Source organism: Gymnodraco acuticeps, unplaced genomic scaffold (assembly GCF_902827175.1).
Source record: "Gymnodraco acuticeps unplaced genomic scaffold, fGymAcu1.1, whole genome shotgun sequence".
Lineage (NCBI taxonomy): Eukaryota > Metazoa > Chordata > Actinopteri > Perciformes > Bathydraconidae > Gymnodraco > Gymnodraco acuticeps.
Window position 1 is genome coordinate 3,402,394 of NW_022989974.1, and position 19,730 is coordinate 3,422,123.

The 19,730-nt window shown below is 41.2% G+C and overlaps 3 protein-coding genes across 8 annotated transcripts in view; 2 read left to right on the forward strand and 1 right to left on the reverse strand.

Moving 5' to 3' along the window:
* Nucleotides 1–129: 129 nt before the first annotated feature.
* On the forward strand, nt 130–9,561 carry fbxw12 (F-box and WD repeat domain containing 12). 2 transcript variants are annotated; one of them, XM_034211197.1, is made up of 11 exons: nt 130–305; nt 414–451; nt 688–854; nt 940–1,064; nt 1,793–1,999; nt 2,086–2,250; nt 2,440–2,650; nt 3,240–3,421; nt 3,549–3,679; nt 3,831–3,951; nt 6,710–9,561. In XM_034211197.1, exons 1-10 carry the CDS (start codon nt 207–209, stop codon nt 3,928–3,930), a joined length of 1,425 nt encoding a protein of 474 aa, XP_034067088.1. In that variant the 5' UTR covers nt 130–206; the 3' UTR covers nt 3,931–3,951; nt 6,710–9,561. The 2 variants fall into 2 exon arrangements, with proteins under 2 accessions (XP_034067088.1, XP_034067087.1); XM_034211196.1 differs by lacking the exon at nt 6,710–9,561 and having other exon boundaries at nt 3,831–4,406.
* Nucleotides 5,388–9,568, reverse strand: ptpdc1b (protein tyrosine phosphatase domain containing 1b). Of its 3 annotated transcripts, XM_034211195.1 has the most exons (10): nt 9,459–9,568; nt 8,845–8,932; nt 8,257–8,422; nt 8,074–8,154; nt 7,841–7,959; nt 7,626–7,763; nt 6,549–7,540; nt 5,963–6,145; nt 5,761–5,871; nt 5,388–5,651 (listed from the first exon to the last, which is right to left on the reverse strand). In XM_034211195.1, the coding sequence occupies exons 2-10, from the start codon at nt 8,888–8,890 to the stop codon at nt 5,511–5,513; spliced, it is 1,977 nt and encodes a 658-aa protein (XP_034067086.1). In that variant the 5' UTR covers nt 8,891–8,932; nt 9,459–9,568; the 3' UTR covers nt 5,388–5,510. The 3 variants fall into 3 exon arrangements, with proteins under 3 accessions (XP_034067086.1, XP_034067084.1, XP_034067085.1); XM_034211193.1 differs by having other exon boundaries at nt 7,841–8,154; XM_034211194.1 differs by lacking the exon at nt 9,459–9,568 and having other exon boundaries at nt 7,841–8,154; nt 8,845–9,017.
* A 3,692-nt stretch (nt 9,569–13,260) lies between these two features.
* The window catches only part of LOC117543119 (protein bicaudal D homolog 2-like), a 48,209-nt gene continuing 41,739 nt past the window's right edge, over nt 13,261–19,730 (forward strand). For all 3 annotated transcript variants that reach the window (XM_034211198.1, XM_034211199.1, XM_034211200.1), the window contains exon 1: nt 13,261–13,782. In XM_034211198.1, coding sequence (XP_034067089.1) covers nt 13,564–13,782 — 219 coding nt within the window. In that variant the 5' untranslated portion in view covers nt 13,261–13,563. The remainder of the gene's footprint in view (nt 13,783–19,730) is intronic.

The window sequence follows — 19,730 nt, forward strand, 5'->3', positions numbered from 1 at the left end:
TCTCTCTTCCATGGACTTTCCTTTGGATCATCTACCTTTTATAATAGCGACATCTGGTGGCGCAGTGAAGACCTTTCAGGCTGTGTTCTGAAAAACACAACCCTTATTGTCCCTGTTTAGTTTCCGTAGTTTGCCTAAACTATGAAGTGTTTGCGTGTTGTTGACGCACAGAAGGGAGATAGCTGGTGCTGGAAAATAACATCAGTATGGATCTCCATCCGCCGCCATTGATCCGGGATTGCCTTATTCATATTTTTACATTCCTGACTGAGGAAGATTTAATCACTGCTTCCAGTGTGTGTCAGGTAAGGAGTGTCTAACTTGCGGAAGTAGCTCGTGTGCCATGAAGCCATTCTATGATTCCCCAAAAGTCTGATTTGTGTTTGATAACATTTAACAAATGTATCTTTTAGGATTGGAATGAAGCTGCAGAGACACCTTGGTTGTGGAGGTGAGTTGTCTTACTTGTTAATGATTTGAATGTTTTTAAATTCTATTTTATCATGTTATTTCCTAATGCTCCTCATTTTTGTAAAGCACTGAATTGCCTTGTGTGAAGGTGCTATATACATAAACTAGACTTGCATGCCTGTCTGTACTTTTGTTTCTGTATTTTCCAACGTCAAGCAGATGATGCTCCTGTGATCTGTGAACATATCTGAATGTCCAATCCTGTTGTCCCCTCAGGAAGATGTGTTTGCAGCGCTGGAGTTTCTGTAACCTCGCTGTCCTGGGGAGTGAACCCGTAAATCACTCATGGAAGAGATACTTCCTGCAACGCTGCCACTTAGAGATGAAGATGACGACAGGCAGGTCAGGAGGTTACACCTGCAAAAGCCTCAGAGGACACGCAGGTATGCTGTCTCTCTGTGAGATCTTCTTTGCATGTCTTCATGTAGTCTCTCATTAAATGTTTACACCTGACATGCTGTCCATCAGGCAGAGTGGTAGGGCTGGTGTACCTGCAGGGGAACTCAGCCCGGAGTCCTGACCTCTGGAACAGCCGTGCCACAGTGTGCAGCGCCTCCACTGATGGTACAGTCCGAGCGTGGGACATCCAAAATGTTAGTGACACCTCACCCTGTATTCCCAGTATAATATTGTTAAGTATTTGTACAATTAGTATGATATTGTATCTGTATAAATGCTTGTTTGTAGGCACAGCATTTAAAGAAGATGAAACCAAACTTGCAAAGTAGATTTCTGTCATAAATTGATTGTTTGACTTTACAGATAATGCCTCAACAACATGTCAAACTCAAAATAAGTGTCTGGTGTCACATGCTGTGAATCCTTATCAGTGTCTGGTGACATTGTTTGAATGCGGACATCATGCTGCTTTCTTAGCATAATAATGTAGAGCATTTGTTGACTTTTACAATACTGTATAGTGTTTGTACAAATGCTTGTTATGAGGCACAGCATTTAAAGAAATGTATTCCAGATTTCTGTATTATTCCATGAGTACCTTTCTGTCCTAAATTGATTTTGTTTGACTTATCAGATAATGCTTCAGAAAACATGTTAAACTCAAGTGTCACATGCTGAGAGTCCTTATCAGTGTCTGGTGACATTGTTTGAATGCGGGCATCATACTGCTTTCAGATATTTATCTACACAAAACTTTAATTGAAATGTGCTAAAGTCATGTGCTACGGCAAAACACATGCATTTCACCTAATCCCACTGAAACAGATTTTCTAAATTGGCTCCCTCTTCTTGGTTAAAAAAGTCTACAGCCACTGGAATATATTCCCTCACAGAGGCCTGAGACTGAGCTTTCTTCCCTCAGGGTGAGCTCCTGTGGTGCAGCCCCGTTCAGAGTCCTTTGACAGCGATTATTGGGGATGAACGGCGTGAAGTTGTGATCACAGCAGACTCCACAGGCCTCATCAAGACCTGGCAGGGTGAAAGCGGCCAGGAGGGGGCCTCTTTTGCTACTGGCTCTCCACTCGGTTCATTACTACAGTATAACATCAACAACAACTGGTTTCTGACTGTGAGTAACTTCAGATTTGTTGGGTTTGTAAATCTGTAAATGATGTAGTGTGTTGTTTCTAGTAAATCGTTATATATTCTCTTCAGGTTGGAACCAGCCAGGGATCTGTGTGTACACTAGCAGATTCAGCTTTGACTAAAAAGTCCAGTGTGATGGTGTGTGACTCTTTCAAAGTCAACACTCTCCTAGTTTCACGTGACAAGAAATGGATCACTGCTGGAACCAAGGACAAGGATGATTTAAGTCCAAAGGTATTTCTTGTTGTGTTTGACAGTCTGACTTTATGTGGGTGTTTCCTGCTCTGTTCTGCAATCATGTGTTTGTTTTTTACCACATTACCTCAGCTCGAATGACACAGCGGGAAATAGGTGTTTATATATAAGATCAATGAACGATTACATACACATTTTGTAGATTTTTGGTGTTTGCTTTGTTGGCAGGTGATTTACACGGAGAGTTTGACCTCACCGTCTGAGGACGAAGATCCTCTGTGCCAGTCTTTGCCAGTCACAGGGTGCCAGGCCGCTGTCTTCATCCCCACTCAGCCTGCGAGACTGGCCCTCATCCACCACAACAGGCTCCCTAACAACCAAGTCCTCACTGTGTTCGATGTCAGCATTAAAAAGACCAAGTACAAGTCCGAGATCCAGGGTGAGGATTAAGATATTTGCAGATTGACTTTCAGAGGCTTTAAATTGGATGCAGAATCTTAATTTAGCCTTTAAAAAAGTTGTAGTGAGCCCTTGAATTATTCTAAGCAGATCTATCTCTACTTTCTGCAGATATTGTTAAGCAGCTGGTGTAGAATCTGCCAGATTGGATCCATTTGTCATTGTGTATCTTTCTTATTTCTGTTTATGAAAACGATTCAAAACATATAGAAAGTGGAATTATCTTTTTTTACTTTATCCTGCAATCAGGATGACTAACGGGAGGGTTACTTCTGTATAAGCCTTGCTTTCTGCCCTCACGCTTCTACTAATTTTTGTTTGTTTTTTGGATGTGTAAACTGTCTGTCTAATATTGTGAAATAGTAGAATAAATTATAAAAAAAATAGGTAAGTAGGTAAATATGAATTTAAACAGTAAAACGGAATGAAAGTGTGTACCCCAAAATGTACATGACAACAAAATATCTCAGAATAAATCCCTGAAATCTGCAGTCACAGGTATTTAGATGGATTTTTCCTAAATGTTGTTGGCTTGTGCTGGTATAATTTTGAGCGTCTTCTCATCTTAGTCCAGCAGGTGGAGTCCTTCCCTTTGACACTGAACAGCCGGTACTCAAAGGTCCTTCTGGAGGCCGCTGACAGTAACTGCTTAGTGTTGGCAGCCGGGCGGGAGCTATATGTCTACTCTCTGAAAGGAGCCCTGATTGCTAACTTTAAAGAGCATACCATGTCTATCTCTTCTATAAGCGTGGTAGGTTTCTTTCATATTTGGAATCAAAATAAATATTTCTTCACTTGTTGATTTTTGTTTTGTTTTATACAGTATAATGTACTATATGTGTGAAAGAGCCTACTAAAAGTGTCTTTTATATTTACAGGATAGCTTTCGTGTGGTGACAGCATCTCAGGATCTTTCCTTACGGGTGTTGACATGGGGAAAGGACAGAGACCATGGGTTGACCCTAGAGAGCCAATACCATTTACTGGGAGGCTCTCACACAATGTCCAGGTACATTATCCTATGTGCTGCATCAACAACAACCAATTTACTAATAACGGAAGAGCCTGAATATAAGTATTTTCTGAGTATTTGCATGTTGCCTCATTAGTAATTTCCTAAACCTGTTGCTTTCTTTTATGCTTTGTGCGCTGTTGTCCAGAGGGTTCACGCATGTCGCCTGCGACTACTCCAGCATCACGGCCTCAGCAGAAGGGACAGACGGAAAAGACGTCTTGAAAGCATATTCTTTCACCTCTTGAGTGACATTGCTTCACATAAAGGTGCCTACAAGCAGTTTGCACAAGATACTGGGAAGAGTTACATTTGCTTTTATTATTGTTTTTTATATATGCAGACATTTGGATGTTCTTTGGTTAGTGTATGTTCAGAGACACCAGAATATAACACTTATTAAAGATTAGAAACACCCACCATGTTATGGGAAAGGCATTGGTAAAGGTATATTGATAATGTTTTCCACTATGCTTTTGGATCTGTTAGATATGACCAGGGGCCTGTACTACGAAGCTGGTTCAACCTAACCTGGATATGTTGGAGTTAGCCGGTTGGCCTAATCCAAAACATACGCGCTCTCGCTAAACGGTACTACGACGCGGGTTATCAAGTGGATCGCTCAAGCCAGCCGTGCCCTATCTAGTTAGGTGCGCGTTCACATGAAAGGGGTGGTATCTGGAGCATTCGACCAATCACAAACACGGAGAAGCGTACTGACAGCGCAGTGTCATACTTCCTGAATGAAAAGTCAACTATAATATTAGACATATGAAGAAGTTAAACTTTAAACATCCATGACTTAAACACTTGATCCAGGATCAAAGCCACAGAGCTGCACCTGCAAGGTGAATACAGCTGGTAACAGAACAAGTGTTTGAATGCGTACATTAACAGGTTTATGATATCACTGCCCCGTCTAAAACACGATCTGACTTTCATTACATTTGACTCGAGTGTTTCCTCAACTTAATGTGTTGCTTAAAATAATACTTCTGCATACAGTATGTGACACTGTGAGTGTTGCATGGCCAGATACGGCTCAGCTGACTCAGATAAGGAGATATATGATACATTATGATGTGATGTGCCGCGGACTGTACTTAATGTGACTCTGATCCGGTTACTTATGTTGTGGCAGATATTTAAGTAAGCTTTCTTAACGCTAATGTTATAATAGTCAGATTGCTCTGAAGATGGGAGGTGATATTCTATTAATGTTCACGTTCACACAGTCAGTGATTTTTGCAGGCCGTCTTTCCTGCGACGGCAGCTTTTCTGTATTTCCTTTCTCCTGTAATATGACTTGATCGCTTAAAACTCCGCACACTGAGCTCTGAGTGGTCAGCAGGCAGTGCTTTCACTGAGTTGAGCTCTTGGCCTGCAACCTAACCTGCTCCGGAGCAGGTTAGCCGCTAAGCATAAGTTACCATGGAGATCTAGCCTGCTAAAAAGAGAACCAGCATCGTAGGACCGGAAAGCCGGAGTTTTCCCTGAATTTAGCCGGCTAAGCGAAAATCCTGCTTCGTAGTATACCCCCCAGGTCTAAAGGCATGATGTGTGCAAAATATATTCACCTGTTCTTCAATATGTTAGCTCCACTCACTACTTAGGTAAGAAAATACTGAATTGTGTACTGCATTATTGACAATAATCCATTTACTGTACATTCATGCTAAGACCAAAGAAAATAAAAACAACAAAATATATTTAAAGAGCTGTTATTATTATTACACATTTAATCCTTAAGGCACAAAAGCATCCTTTCCTCCTTCATGCGTCCACATGGAAGTCCAGGCAGTGCATGCATGACTGGTAGTAAATATATTTAAGTGTAGGAAAATGTTGGACTCAATGCTTGCATCTCTTCCTGTTCTTTGGCGATTCTCCTCATGTCCTCAAGGACACATCTTAGGACTGCAATCATGGACTCGTACACTTTGCTATCATCTTCTGAGATATTTCTCATCTGTTCAAAGGCAAATAAACTCTCAAGTTGTTAAAACAAAACCAATGACAAGAAAGTAATACATTTGCTGAAATAAATCCCAAATAGTTAGGTGTATGGACTATCTTACCCAGGTGAAAGCCTTGATTGTACGATTCAGGAAAGCATTTTCAACCTCTTCTGGTATCTGCTGCATATGAGCCATACAATCTAGTATGCAAGTTAATGTTTGTAAACAGGCCTGGGAAGAGATAAACAAAGAATAATTCAAACGTAAATTTGAAGGCTGCATAGTCCACGGAATTCGTCTTCAAATACGAATCAGCACTGACCTTGTCCAGTGTGTTGAGGACAGTTTGAGCGTCAGTGTTGTTGGGGTCCAGGGCTTTGGCCTCCTGGATGGAGATGACCGGCTCTTTGAGCTGCTCCAGCCAGGACCACATGAGCCCAGTGAGTATGAAGGGGTCCCGCTCCATGCACAGCCTCTCCCAGCCACCTCCCAGGTTCAATTCTGCCTGCACATATTCAGGCACTCGTATTAGACCCTGTCTGCCTTTATGTGACTGAGGCAACTTTTTAGAAAGATAGCATGCCTGTGGGCGTGGTCTTTTTTAATGTCATCTCAAGAGTGATCAAAGTTAGAGCATCATTTAGTTTGCATCTGAGATTTTTCTTATATTATGAAGAAAAATTATCAAAGTGCGAACTCAAAATATGATTTATGTCACTGAAAATATGAAAAAGTTGTGCATGCAATAAGGCCTTTGTTGTGGTTGTGAATTGTAGTCTGTCATGAACCGCTGACAGAACTTACATTAAAGTATAACATCAGCCTTGATGGACGAAGTGTAGCATTTACGTAATTTTGAAATGCATGCCCTCCACTTCTAAAAATACTACTACCAAGTTGTCAGTTACCTGCCAAGCGAGGATGCTGCTCTTATGCTCTTCTCCACCATCAAGACAAAAGTCCACTGCCAGGGCCTGAGCCAATAGAAGCCTCCGGGCCTCCGGGGACAGCTCCGACTGCAGGGTGATGAAGGGCACGTCTGATACCTCCTCTTCTCTCTTATCTCCAGGCTTCTTCCCATGCATTACTACTCCGTCCCTCTGCTCAACATTCCACCTGGATAAAAAGCTACCTTTTTTGGTAAAGTCATTGTTTCCCACAGACCCAGTACGCTGGATGGTGCTCTGCTGGGCGTTCTGCAGTAGACGGGATCCATCTTTTTGGTTTTCTGAATTCTTGATTTGCCAGAGTGAGCCTGTTGAGCCGTGTGAAAAGTCAGACATGTTGCTTTCACAACCTTTAATATGGATTGCCTGGTCCGGTGGAGAAAAAGACATTTCAACATTGCTCCGTGACATGGGACCTAACTGTGAGCCGAGTCGTGTCAAGTCAGACTCACTGTAGCTCAGACTTTTGCGATGGTAGAAAATGGGTGGTTCGTGAAAATGCCTTGGTAATGTGGGCGCACCTGGTAAGCGGGGTTCCTTTAAAAAATACTCTGGGCCCATCTTCTCAATGACGCTCAGAGTCATCTCTATGTCTTCAACATCAGGGGCCACCAGAATGTCTTCCTCTATCACTTGTCGATTCTCTGCGATGTCCAACAGCAGCCTAGACACTAGCCGGACGATCTTTGGCAGGTGCCTCAGCTCCTTCCTCTCATGGCCATGCAATATGTGTCTCTGGCGGTTCAGGTACTGGGACAGGGTGACTGAGTTGAATCGGGGCTCAGCACAGGAAAACACACGCCTCAAAGGGGCAAGGAACTGGACAAAGTCTCTGACACATCCTAACTGGCCTCGGGTCTGGATGGAGTTGGGCCGTTTAGCACGAACAAACAGAATAGCCTGGTTAGCAGTCATCCTGGTAGCATAGGCCAAGAAGCATGCTATCAGCACACCTGCAGGGAAGAAAGAGGAAACCCTTGTATTTCAGAGGAATAACGGTCCTTAACACTTCCTAAAGCATTCCTTGAATATATATACCTGTTCTGCCGAGGCCAGCGTGACAGTGGATTGCTATCTTTCCCTCCTGCAGGGCGAAGGCCATGACCTTCACTATGTCGAGCATCGTTGTCAGGTTGGCCACTCCATAGTCACTCCAGCCGAAATTGTAGAAATAAACTGAAACGGTGAGATGTTGGCAGTTAAATCTGAGCAACAATACAGATAAACCAAGATGTATTGTATCGAGCAATTACTGTTGTTTTCCATGAAGACCTCTGGGCGGTATGAGAAGCCGCTCTCTGGCTCCAGAGGGTTTCCGCAGCTGGCGTGTTCACCAGGTATCTGTAGGTTGATCACTGTTTTAATACCATCCCTTGACACACACACACACACACACAAACAGAGACATGAAAAATGCATTATTATCGTCTCCTCAGGTGCTGTGTGTTCGTAGTCAGGAAGCTGCTGAAAACAAAATTGTCTATACCTTCTGAATTGATCGATGATGTGATACTTCTTAATGATTTCTGTTGAGGGTCTGGACATTGCCAGAAGATGATCAGTGATCCTAAAGCAATAGAAAAAGGTTATATTAACATGGAAAAATATCATTTCAAAAGCTGTTAAATTATGTTGTACTATGACAACTACTAAAGAGAAACATGTTTACCATGATGAGTAGAGGCCTGTTATGGCCTGTTGGTTATCACTCCAGTAATTTGGGTTGTCATATTTGCAGGCTGGACCTCTACAGCCTATTGAACATTGCATATGTCCAGGGACGACATAACGTATAGCTTCCCCTACAATCGTGTACTTTGACCTGGGGGCTCTGACTGGAAGAGACAAAAAAGAGACATCTGTTATTACACACAACTTAAATCCTAAATTGTAAGTATTATAACTATAAGATAGCTGTTTATTGTTTTTAATTTACTCTCAAAGTTAAACTGGAAGCTTTAGTTAAGTGTTTTCTCGGCTGAATTAAATAATATTTGAATCCTCTTACAGCTTCCATATTATTCAACAGCACTTCACCAAATAGGTTGGTCTGTAGCATCTAAATAATTAACTCCAGTAGAGGTGTCTAATCCTTGTTTGGCTTTGCAAGTCTGTTATCTGGGCATCACAATAAAAGTAGTAGTCTATCATCCAGGCATCACAATAAAAATAGCCACAGGCACTTTTGAAATCCATTTTGATATAGTCATTGACAGATACGTTATTTTATTGACGGCCAACTACCCGTTTTACTTACTGTATTCCATCAGAGCGCCACCTGTTGTCTTTACATGGGATGCCATATGTACAGTCACACAGACTCACATCCACAGTCATAGCAGAGCCTGGAAGCACATAGATCTAGTTATGCTATATTACACACTTTATCATGTGCATCTGTAAACATGTGCACAAAATGTGCTTAGAGCCTTCTCGTAAGCCTGAAAAACCGTCCTATTAGCAGTTTACTAACAGGATGGATAAGGCATCTCAGAAGTTACCAGAGCTCAGGATTGTTTTATTTTTGGACTTTATAAACCTAAGTCATCATTACGTTTTTATACACGTCAAGAGAAGTTAGATTAGTCCAAATTAGATTAGACATTATATCAAAGATCAACATTTAAAATCATATTCAGTCAAGTATTCAGTCAAATGTAAAGCAGCCATATAAATAATCGGCAAGCTGCTATTCTTAACTGCCAGTTTTAGTAGCTCATCACACTACAACCTTTATTTCATTTCTTCAAGACCAATGTGCAAAATAATCAACTTTTAATTTATGTAAAAAATGAAAGTCTGAAGTAACAATAAATACAACAAAATAGAACAAAAAACATTTCATTTGATAAAAAAAGAAGATATATTTACCTGTAGTAAGTGAGACGAGATGCTTGCAACCACCATCTACAAACACAAATGGTTCACAGCTGCAGTTTCCAACCTTTCTGACATCAATCTCCACAGCGCTGACGTTGTCTTCTCCTTTCCGCACTGTGGAAAGTCAATCCCTTGGCCTCACTTGATTTGATTCGTCTCAGATTATCCCTGTGGGGTAGGGTGGGGCAATCCAAGACACTCAAAGGATCCTGTGCTCTTCTTTGTAGAAAGTCATCTATCCCACAACGATGACAGATCAAGCATGTGAATTAATTAACCTCAAGAATGCGTTGAAAGGTAGCTGTGTGCTTTGTAATTATCTCCATGAAAAGGTTCCTCCTGCCTGTGGCTCTGGGGGGAGTGTAGGGCTATTCCAGAGTCTAGTTGGATTAGACTACTAATCTTATTACTGTAGTTAAAAACGAGAGCAACCAGTCCTTAAAAAAATCTTATACTATATCAGGCGGCTGTGGTTTAGTGGTTAATGTGCTGGACTTCAAATCAGGGGATAGCAAGTTCGAGTCCCACTACAGTCAGCATGTCGTTGTGTCCCTGGGCAAGACAATTCACCCCAAATTGCTCCTGTAGGGTTTGTCCACAGTACTGAATGTATGTAAATCTCTTTGGATAAAAGTGTCTAACAAAATGACATGTAATGTAATACTATATCCACATTACTGTTCTGCTGGTCTGTTTTGAAATACTATGATTGTGTCTATGAATGCCCATTATTAAAAGATGGTATAGAACTGGTCAGATTTCTGACATGTTTTTCTATGCATTTGATTGATAATATGCATGTTTATTGTTGTGAATATATTCAAACAGATTTTGGATTTTTATCATGAGAGTTTGGAAGACTTCTGAACAGTTAAACCCCTCACACCATACGGCTACAAATAGTTAGACCTAATTGACAGAGCAAGTAGATGAAAACTGATTGGCTTATCTTGCACTTTGCTAAAGCAGTTTATGTTAGGTTAGAGGGGAGAGATCTGTCTACTACTACATGGAGAGACTTGAAAGCCAATAATCCCATTGAAATACTAAAATGCTGCTGTCAACATAGAGCTGTCAACTGAAACCCTTTGCATGCATATCTTTGCCTACATGTGTGGATTATTGCATGTTCTTCCTTACTAAAACTGTTATTTATTATGAGGCTTGTGTTGTGTGTGTTGGTGTTCGGATTAGGGGGTCACAGGTTCAAACCCCACTGAAGTCAGCATGTCGTTGTGTCCCTGGGCAAGACACTTCACCCCAAATTGTTCCTGTGGGGATTGCCCACACCACAGTATTGAGTATGTAAGTAATTTAATGTAATGTATTAATAATTCATGTCAATTAAGTGACACCATATTATGAATAGTCACTATAATTTCACAAAAGCATATATCATGCATCATATGCGGACTGATCAAAGTGATATTTATTACATTAGGCAACATTTTGATTACGCATTTTGGAACTTGTGAGACATATAATACTTACTCGCATCTCTAAAGATCTTTGATTGGTCTGTACATTGACAGCAAAATCAACTATAATTCTAAAACCCCCTCAGTAACAGATAGGAACAAGGACAAAACGTTCCGTCAACACAAAACTACTAAGCTAAATGCATGACATGTACTATATATAGGGGGACAGAGAAAAACCCATGCATAACATGTTCGTGCTTATCTCATCAGTCTCACCGTGACAAACAGAGTGGGCTGCAGAGCCAAGAGCCAACCATGTGATTAAGACAAACATACTGAATTGTTGATGCATGCATCAAAACATGCTAAATTAATCGTAGTAGTTGTCACTTTAAATTGCAAGTTGAGAATAAAGTAAAAGTATTTTTTTGTTTTATTTCCCCTTAATATGATTATCATTTGAATTAAAATTATTTTCAACCTGTAGTTTTAGTTTGCTATTTCCCAGCTTCTCCCCCCCCTCCCCCCTCACAGCAGACATGTTTGCCTGTGTCATAGCTGTAAAATCACAGGTGTAACTAATCACATCAACAATGGCTCTGTTCCACGTGCAGTAAGTGAGCAAAGCCATGCACTGACCCAGCTTGTGCTTTACCAGGGCCAACATTAATTGTATTAAGCACACTGGAGCTTGTCCTGAAAAGACACCTCAAATTGTAGGCTATGAAAGAGTGCTATTAGATGTTGATTCCTAGGTGAGATACACTCAGGGCCGGTTTTTGGCATAGGTTTTTGGCATAGGCGGTCGCCTAGGGTGCCAGATCTGGGGGGGGGGGGGGGGGGCACTGCGCTGGTAGTTCTGGGAGGGAAAAAAACATTTTTGACTGTTTGGCTCATCCTAATTTTCAGCCTTGATGTAACAACATTCATAATTAAGTCAAGGTAACACCCTTTTCACCCCGGTTACACTTTAATTTGCCCTGTACTATGGGCGCTGTAAGTGATGAAAGTGGGGGATGTTGACTTATCAGGCGCCTGCAGCTCAAAGCCAAAGTGCGAGCCTCCGAGCGAGCGAGCAAGAGAGAGAGGGTGCGCATCGGTACTGCGGATTGTTGTTGGATTGAGGCTGATAACTACAGCTCAGTGAGGTAAAGGACTCTGAGTGTTTAGATAGTTTACTTTAGCCTAAGTTATTTCAGTGGGTCTCAAACGGTTTGGTCACAATTTATGTAAACAAATATTTCCAAGGCACTCCTTTATAATTATTAGGATAAATAAAAACAGGTTTGAAATCATTCCAATGTATACTATAGGACAGTAAACCAAAAATATCGTTTAAAACTGGAGATATTAAAAAATATGCATAAATAAATGAATACTAGGTACTAGGTAAATACTAGGTAAAATAAGATATAAATGAACCACAAAAATAAAATAAGTTACATTTATTTGTTATTGGCTATGGTAGGTTATTGGTTATGTTCACATACTTATTTGATTAATAAAATGTAAACCGATATTTTTCATATGGGTGTTTAGAGTTGCACCAAATCATAATCTCGCCTAGGACACCATAATGTCTAGAACCGGCCCTGGATACACTGCATTATGTAAATAGTAGTATGTAAATATTATGTAAATAGGGGTATATGTAATAGGCCTATAATTATACCAATTTAGAAGATAAAACCTGACTGTGAAGGGGGGAGCTAATCGAAATGTAATGGAAATAGGAAGACTTCTGTGAAGAAGTGTCAATACCGTGGCCATAAATGTGATCTCTATTTAGCATTTATTTAAAAAATATTCTTTCATGAATGTTCCGACAGATGGCAGCAGATATACATTTGGCCACTGCTATGCAGAAGCTACAACAAACGCTTCGGAAAGGGATTTCCGTGCTCCACATAAGCAAATAAACAAAGCCTATTGGGAGATGAGTTCTTTTCCTAGCGTCGCCAGACCCTTTCAGTTGGCTTCACGTACTAGAAGTACTACATTTCCCGACAAGCACTATGGCCCTGTAGGAGCTATCCCAGCTGGTTGCGTAGGTGCGTCACATTTCATCAAGCGGACCTTTCAGCTGTTTAAAAAAAGCCGGTGCTGATAACATTAATTTACCGGAACTTAATCGTCCATGCTTTCAAAATAAAAGTTTTCAACCCTTGGAAAATAATCAATAGTTTATCAATTACACTTATATATTCTTCTTCTAATATATTCAATTTCATTTTGTTACTTTAACAAAGCAACAATAAACCCGCAACCACATGTGTTGTAAAATCTGGAGCGTTATTTTATCGAACAAGGGTTTTATTTTGAAATTAAGAAACAGAAGTTGTACATCCTTTTTTCCTGTCTTGGCAGTTGGTGCTCCTGATCAGGCGCAATTGCTCCAACGAGCGGGGGAGAGGTGAAGAAACCGCAGAAGCTCAACGATGAAGCACTTTTAAGAGATAACGACGAGCTCCCCCGTCGGAGATAATTAAACAGGGTCATCTACATGACCAAAGAAACAGGACTGGCAACGAGAAACGCAAACGTAACAATCATGCAATTTAAATATAGACGAATTTAAGCAACCGCTTCTTCTTCAAGGTTACATCGCTTGAAGACGCCCCAGCATCCCCCTTGTCGTAGATCAGCTGGTTGGTTGATCATCACCGGTACTGACCATGTCCGTGGAAGAGAAGGGCTATCCCGACGCTATGCTGCTGCTGCGGGCCGAGGTCGAGCGTCTCTCCCGGGAGCTGAGTGACACCACGAACGAGAAGATCCAGGCGGCTGAGTACGGGCTGGCGGTGCTGGAGGAGAAGCAGCAGCTCAAGCAGCAGTACGACGACCTGGAGATCGAGTACGAGGCTGTCAGGCAGGAGGCGGACCAGCTCAAAGAGGTTAGTTGATTTTTGAAAATCACAGAATATACTTAAGATGAATCACCTATTCTATTTATAGGCCCTACGAATCAACATTGCGTACACACTAAAACCCTTATATTTATGTTTGGGCGAATACATATTTGTGTCACCATGAGAACAGATTTACATTGAGCTTTTTAATGTTCTTATTTGCATAGTGTCATCCCAGTATTCTATAGGGACTGTGATATTTGGCATCTGTCTTTTATCCTACAAGGTCAAAACTGCTAAATGAAGAGGGGATGCTTCCCCTCTCAGCTGCTCCACACCCCCACCCCCTCTTTACTCTGTGTCCCCCATTGCACTGCCACCTTTATTTATTTATACAGCTCTTCTGGCCTCTTTTGAAGACATACCTGTCTGACTCTCAGCTAGTCTAGGCCTAGTGTTTCCACCCCACTTCTTCTATGTCTTAATCATGAGTATCTACTGACTGTACACTATATGATACATAATGACTGTGTATCTGCAATACGTTGCTGTGCAAGCTTGATATAGAACATCAAAACCAATCAGTCATTCAGTTGCATCATATGTTGTTGTTTCTTGGTCAAAGAGTGTTTAGTCTAAGTTCCTTTTTTAAATGTACATTACATGGAGAGTTGACATTAAAAAACAACACATGTATGATTGGTATGATATATTATCTTGTCAAAGTGTCTCTCAGCTTGGGCCCTCTTCTGTGAACAAGAATTACTAGTTTAGTTTGAAAGGGGCGGGAGTAGGTTTGAATTTAAACCTTCCCGCTCGGTAGAAAGAGGGATGAAACCAAACCAGACCAGTTATGACCTTTGGGAATGGAAAGAATGTTAAGAGTGACGATTCAAGCTGGGCTCAAGAGTCAGATAAAGCCTGTGTCTGTTTTTTCAGGACAGTGGCCTGACTTATTCCCTACTGTTGTATCATATTGTGTCCACGTTTCTTCACTTGAGCAGCAGTTAGAAGGAGAAAAGTATGGCTGTTAAGTGACGTAATGCAGACATTTCCACCAACGGTTGCAGCCTCCTACTCCTGTGCCCAGAAGTAGTCATGGAAATAAGTCAGATTCCCGTTTTTTCACACATGCTTGTTCATGGTTGCTCACATCCTCCTTTGAGATATGTGTCTGCCGAGATCTACCAGTCCAAATAGAGAGGCGTAGCCATTACTGACAGCCTACTACCAGGTAAATACACACTTCTACTTGTATAAAACTGACCTTTGTACGATTAATACTTCATAAAATACTGCAGATCCTTTATCTTACCTCTTTCTAATCTACACACATACAAGTATTTAACTGAAGTTACACAACAGTGTTGTTGATACAGAGTTTATTCACACGTCACTACAGTGGGTAATGTTTTCAAGAAACATTGAACAGTGCTGCCACATATGACACAGGACAAAAAGAAAAGACACTAAACCCTTTCTTTGCCATTATATAAAAATAGTGTTGCTACAAAAGTATAAATTAGGCTTACTAATAAGACAACTCAGATCTGAAGCTACACAGGAATCTGCTGCAACAGTGCAATAAAAAAGACAAAATTAATAGAATCAAACCCTTTTTTTGTTGTATTTTAGTAGATTATAAAAATAAATGCCTTTTTTAAAATAGGATGCAAGCAACTCTAGTTTCTTAACCTGAATTGATAATAGACTATAATCAATTTAAGTTTGCATTCTTATACCATTTTGTACAATAATTATAATGAATAAGTTCAAACAAACTAAAACTTACAGCTGATTAATAACGGCATCTAGCTTGAGTTTTTATTATATCAACATGAAAATGGACTGCTGTGCGTTTAGCTGTCCTTTCAGGCCCCTCCCCTTTTGGAGCGTAGGGCAGAATTAGGAGGGAATTCCGTCTCGTAGCGTTTGTGCACTGTTTTGAAATGCCGCTCCTAAATTACCCTTCTTCGATAAAGCCACGCTCGCATTGCAGATGAGACAGATGGACTTTGAATTGGAATAAATACAAAAATAATCATCCTCCCACTCGGAGTGAGAATTATATATTTTGGGCTTTTTTGCTTCTGCCATAATTGCGGTCTTGTGTGTGTGCGGACTGTCACTCCTGTTGACATGGACAACGTCAGCGAACTATGCCCACCAGCCACGCCCCGACACATGGGGTCACGCCGGCCAATCACAAAGCTTTGATGCGTTCAACTGCATTATTCTGGCACAGGAAGATTATGTAATAGGACATTAACGATAAAACAGAATATTGTTGTTCTATTTTTAGACACATCTCGCGATCGACTGGGAATCTCCCCGGTCGATCGCGATCGACTGGTTGGGCACGATCATGGTAAATCCCTTATTACCTTGCCAGAAATCTGCTCGTCTCTCCCTTGGGTTTCTGTGCTTTTCAGTAGAGACACCAGAGAGAAAGGGGTTTTCAGCGCTATGCTTCTCCCTCTTCTCTCTCCGTCTTCCACCCTCTCTCTAGTTGTTGTTATTTTCTTTGGCAAGAAGGCCTTGTCGGCCACAAAGGACAGCAAACATATCTGTATAGAAGAAATGGACGGGAAATGGTCTAAAACAGAAACCAACTAAAACATAAAAAAGGAGCACAGGCTATTCAGGAGATATTTCTAGATTTTTCAAAATATGCCATTTGAGGTCTGGTAAAAAAGAGACTGTCATTGTGAGTCTATTGAGACTCCTAGATTTTTTTTCCTTTCAGGCACATAATGGAACACAAACATCCATCTGTGTAGGTAATAAACTCAATTGTGTGCTCAAAACTGTGGCAGAGGTTCTTTCTTTTGCCTCAGGGTTGGGTTATACAGGTTGTAGATCACTGGTCAGATGTTAAGCCTTAAAAGACCTACTATGTTCCTTTATCCCTACCCAGCCCCCAACCCGGTCTCTGTATGAAGGCCAGAAGTGATGCTATCACATAGAAAAACAAACACATTCTTCTGACATCCCTCCCCACTTCCTCTGTATTGTCCGAGGAAAGCAGTTGATAGTGGGGAGCCAACATAAGATAAGCTACTGTCCCAGTGGCTTATCTTAGTGTTCAGTTGCCACTCAAAAATCAAATGTCGGCTATAATTCAAGAAATCACTGCAATTGTGAAAAGACAAATGCCATATTTATCAGCCTCACATTTGTGTTGCTCTTTTTTGTGGGACATTTTGAGGTAGGTCAGACTGACAGTGTGGCTTTGTCTGCAGCTGTTACAAAGCACATAAGACAGTTCTTTCATTGGTCAGGTATACATTCCATGTCCTCTTTAGTACACAACTACTATTTACACTGACTGTGGCTAGTGTTTGGATGTGTATTCGAGGACTTGGACATACTAGAATAGATTGTCTGGGAGATTTACAAAGAGCTTCTCCACTGACCACACACCTTTCGTTTGGCTTACTGGTATTCGTAAATGTAAAGAGCTCAGATTTATGTGTATTCATTGCAATTGAAATGCCAAGATAGATACCCCTCTTTTGTCTCCTGCTGGATGTAAACAGCTAACCAGAAATCATCATGACAGTGAGCAAACTTACCCCCGCAATTCCCCACCTTCTTACTTACCCTTTGGCAGGGCACTTATATTCACACAGAAGCACACTCCCACATACCCGCTACTCTTGAGGCAGGAAGATGGAGGAATTCTGCGCACTGCTGTTGCTTAGTAACGGCACAGCTCTGTGTTTTAATCTGAGTGGCTGTGCTGCCTTCCTCAGCAGGTGCTGCTTCCTGGGTGTGTTGGTTGATCACTCCATAGCGTCGATCATATACCTGCTAGCTAGAATAGCACATTATAATTCGCTGGAAGCTACCATTTATTGGTTAAAGGTATTCATAGGCTGTTCCCCTCTGTTCTCTGACGTATAATATAATACATGTTAATGTCACTGGCATGGACTTGCCCCCCTGCTGTTCCTCTTTCTCATTCATTTCATAGCACTCCAACCAAAAAAATGTATATCTCCCCATTATTTGCTCGTCACTAGGGATCAATGCCATCTATATGTTGATGTTCCCCTTTCCATTTCCATCTTCTCCCTCTTGAGTTCACTGCAAAGTAAGTAGCCTGACCATCTGCTGGTACATTACAGAGAATGTGAGCACACTTCTCTGTCCTACTTCGTGGAGACTTGCGTTTACCTCTGCTAAGGCTTATATTTCCACTTGCCTGCACATGTATTTGTGATTGTGTGACTTTTCAAGGACATTTGATAAACAGTACATTATAGCTTAAGTCACCGGCTGATTTGTACACAGTGAGCTGTTCCATCTTCAAATAGTGCTCTGATAAAGGTACCCTTACATGCTAGAGTTCTTGTTGAGATAAGGATGTGTGGCCTTTCCCAGTTATCAATCAGATTGCAGTCACAAGGCACAGTCGCTAATGACATTATACTACACTCAGTGTGTACAGTCGAAAGTGAAGTTCCCTCAGCTGCTTTTGAAGTTTTTTTAATCACCGTGACACATTTGTCTGTATGGGGGGCTTCATGTTTAGCCACTCTGTCCTTCTAAAGCCTACTTGAATGAAATAAGATGGTGTGATCTTCCATCAGACCAATACAGCACCACACACTCCAAACTTTTATTTCTGATACAAGTTCTTTCTTTTTTGGGATTAGATTTATTTAAATATTGGCACTTGAATGGCAATACCTAGAGCTCCTTGGTCCTTAGGCCCTGTGGTCATTCAGTTGCTCACAGACCCTGTTCCTCCTCTGCAACGCTCCTATCGATGTAGCGACAGCTGTGTACTGCGTGGTGGAATTCAAACAGACAATCAGAACCCTAAATATTGTTAAGCTCAGTAAAACTCGTCCTCTGTGCTCGGCTCGCTGGCCCTTTGTGTCCTGAGCCAACTGGGGTTAATGGGTCTTGGGTGTCATAGATGAGAGAGGGTTAAATGCCAGCCGAACAGTGACAAAAGAGAGTGAGAGGGGCGTCCCATTGTGGTTACATTTGAAAGGATTGGTCACTTTTGTCCTTTTTGAATAGGCAGATCACTAAAGGATATATCTTTATATGTATCTGTTGTGACTAAGACTTTTCTGTGATGTTAAATGGATTGAATGCTGATTGGATGTTAGTAAAAATATGAGGACCCAAAACCCATCTGTTCACTTATATTAGGAGTCATAAATATTATATTCTCATATTATTGGATTGCCACATGAAGCTTTGTTTCAGCATCAGATCACTCACATTATCTCTATTTTCTTTATTTTATATATATATATACAGTGGGGCAAACAAGTATTTAGTCAGCCACCAATTGTGCAAGTTCTCCCACTTAAAAAGATGAGAGAGGCCTGTAATGTTCATCCTAGGTACACTTCAACTATGAGAGACAGAATGGGGGGAAATAATCCAGGAAATCAGATTGTAGGATTTTTAATGAATTAATTGGTAAATTCCTCGGTAACATAAGTATTTGGTCACCTACAAACAAACAAGATTTCTGGCTCTCACAGACCTGTAACTTCTTCTGTAAGAGCCTCCTCTGTCCTCCACTTGTTAACTGTAGTAATGGCACCTCTTTGAACTCGTTATCAGTATAAAAGACACCTGTCCACAACCTCAAACAGTCACACTCCAAACTCCACTATGGCCAAGACCAAAGAGCTGTCAAAGGACACCAGAAACAAAATTGTAGACCTGCACCAGGCTGGGAAAACTGAATCTGCAATAGGTAAGCAGCTTGGTGTGAAGAAATCAACTGTGGGAGCAATTATTAGAAAATGGAAGACATACAAGACCACTGATAATCTCCCTCGATCTGGGGCTCCACGCAAGATCTCACCCCGTGGGGTCAAAATGATCACAAGAACGGTGAGCAAAAATCCCAGAACCACACGGGGGGACCTAGTCAATGACCTGCAGAGAGCTGGGACCAAAGTAACAAAGGCTACCATCAGTAACACACTACGCCGCCAGGGACTCAAATCCTGCAGTGC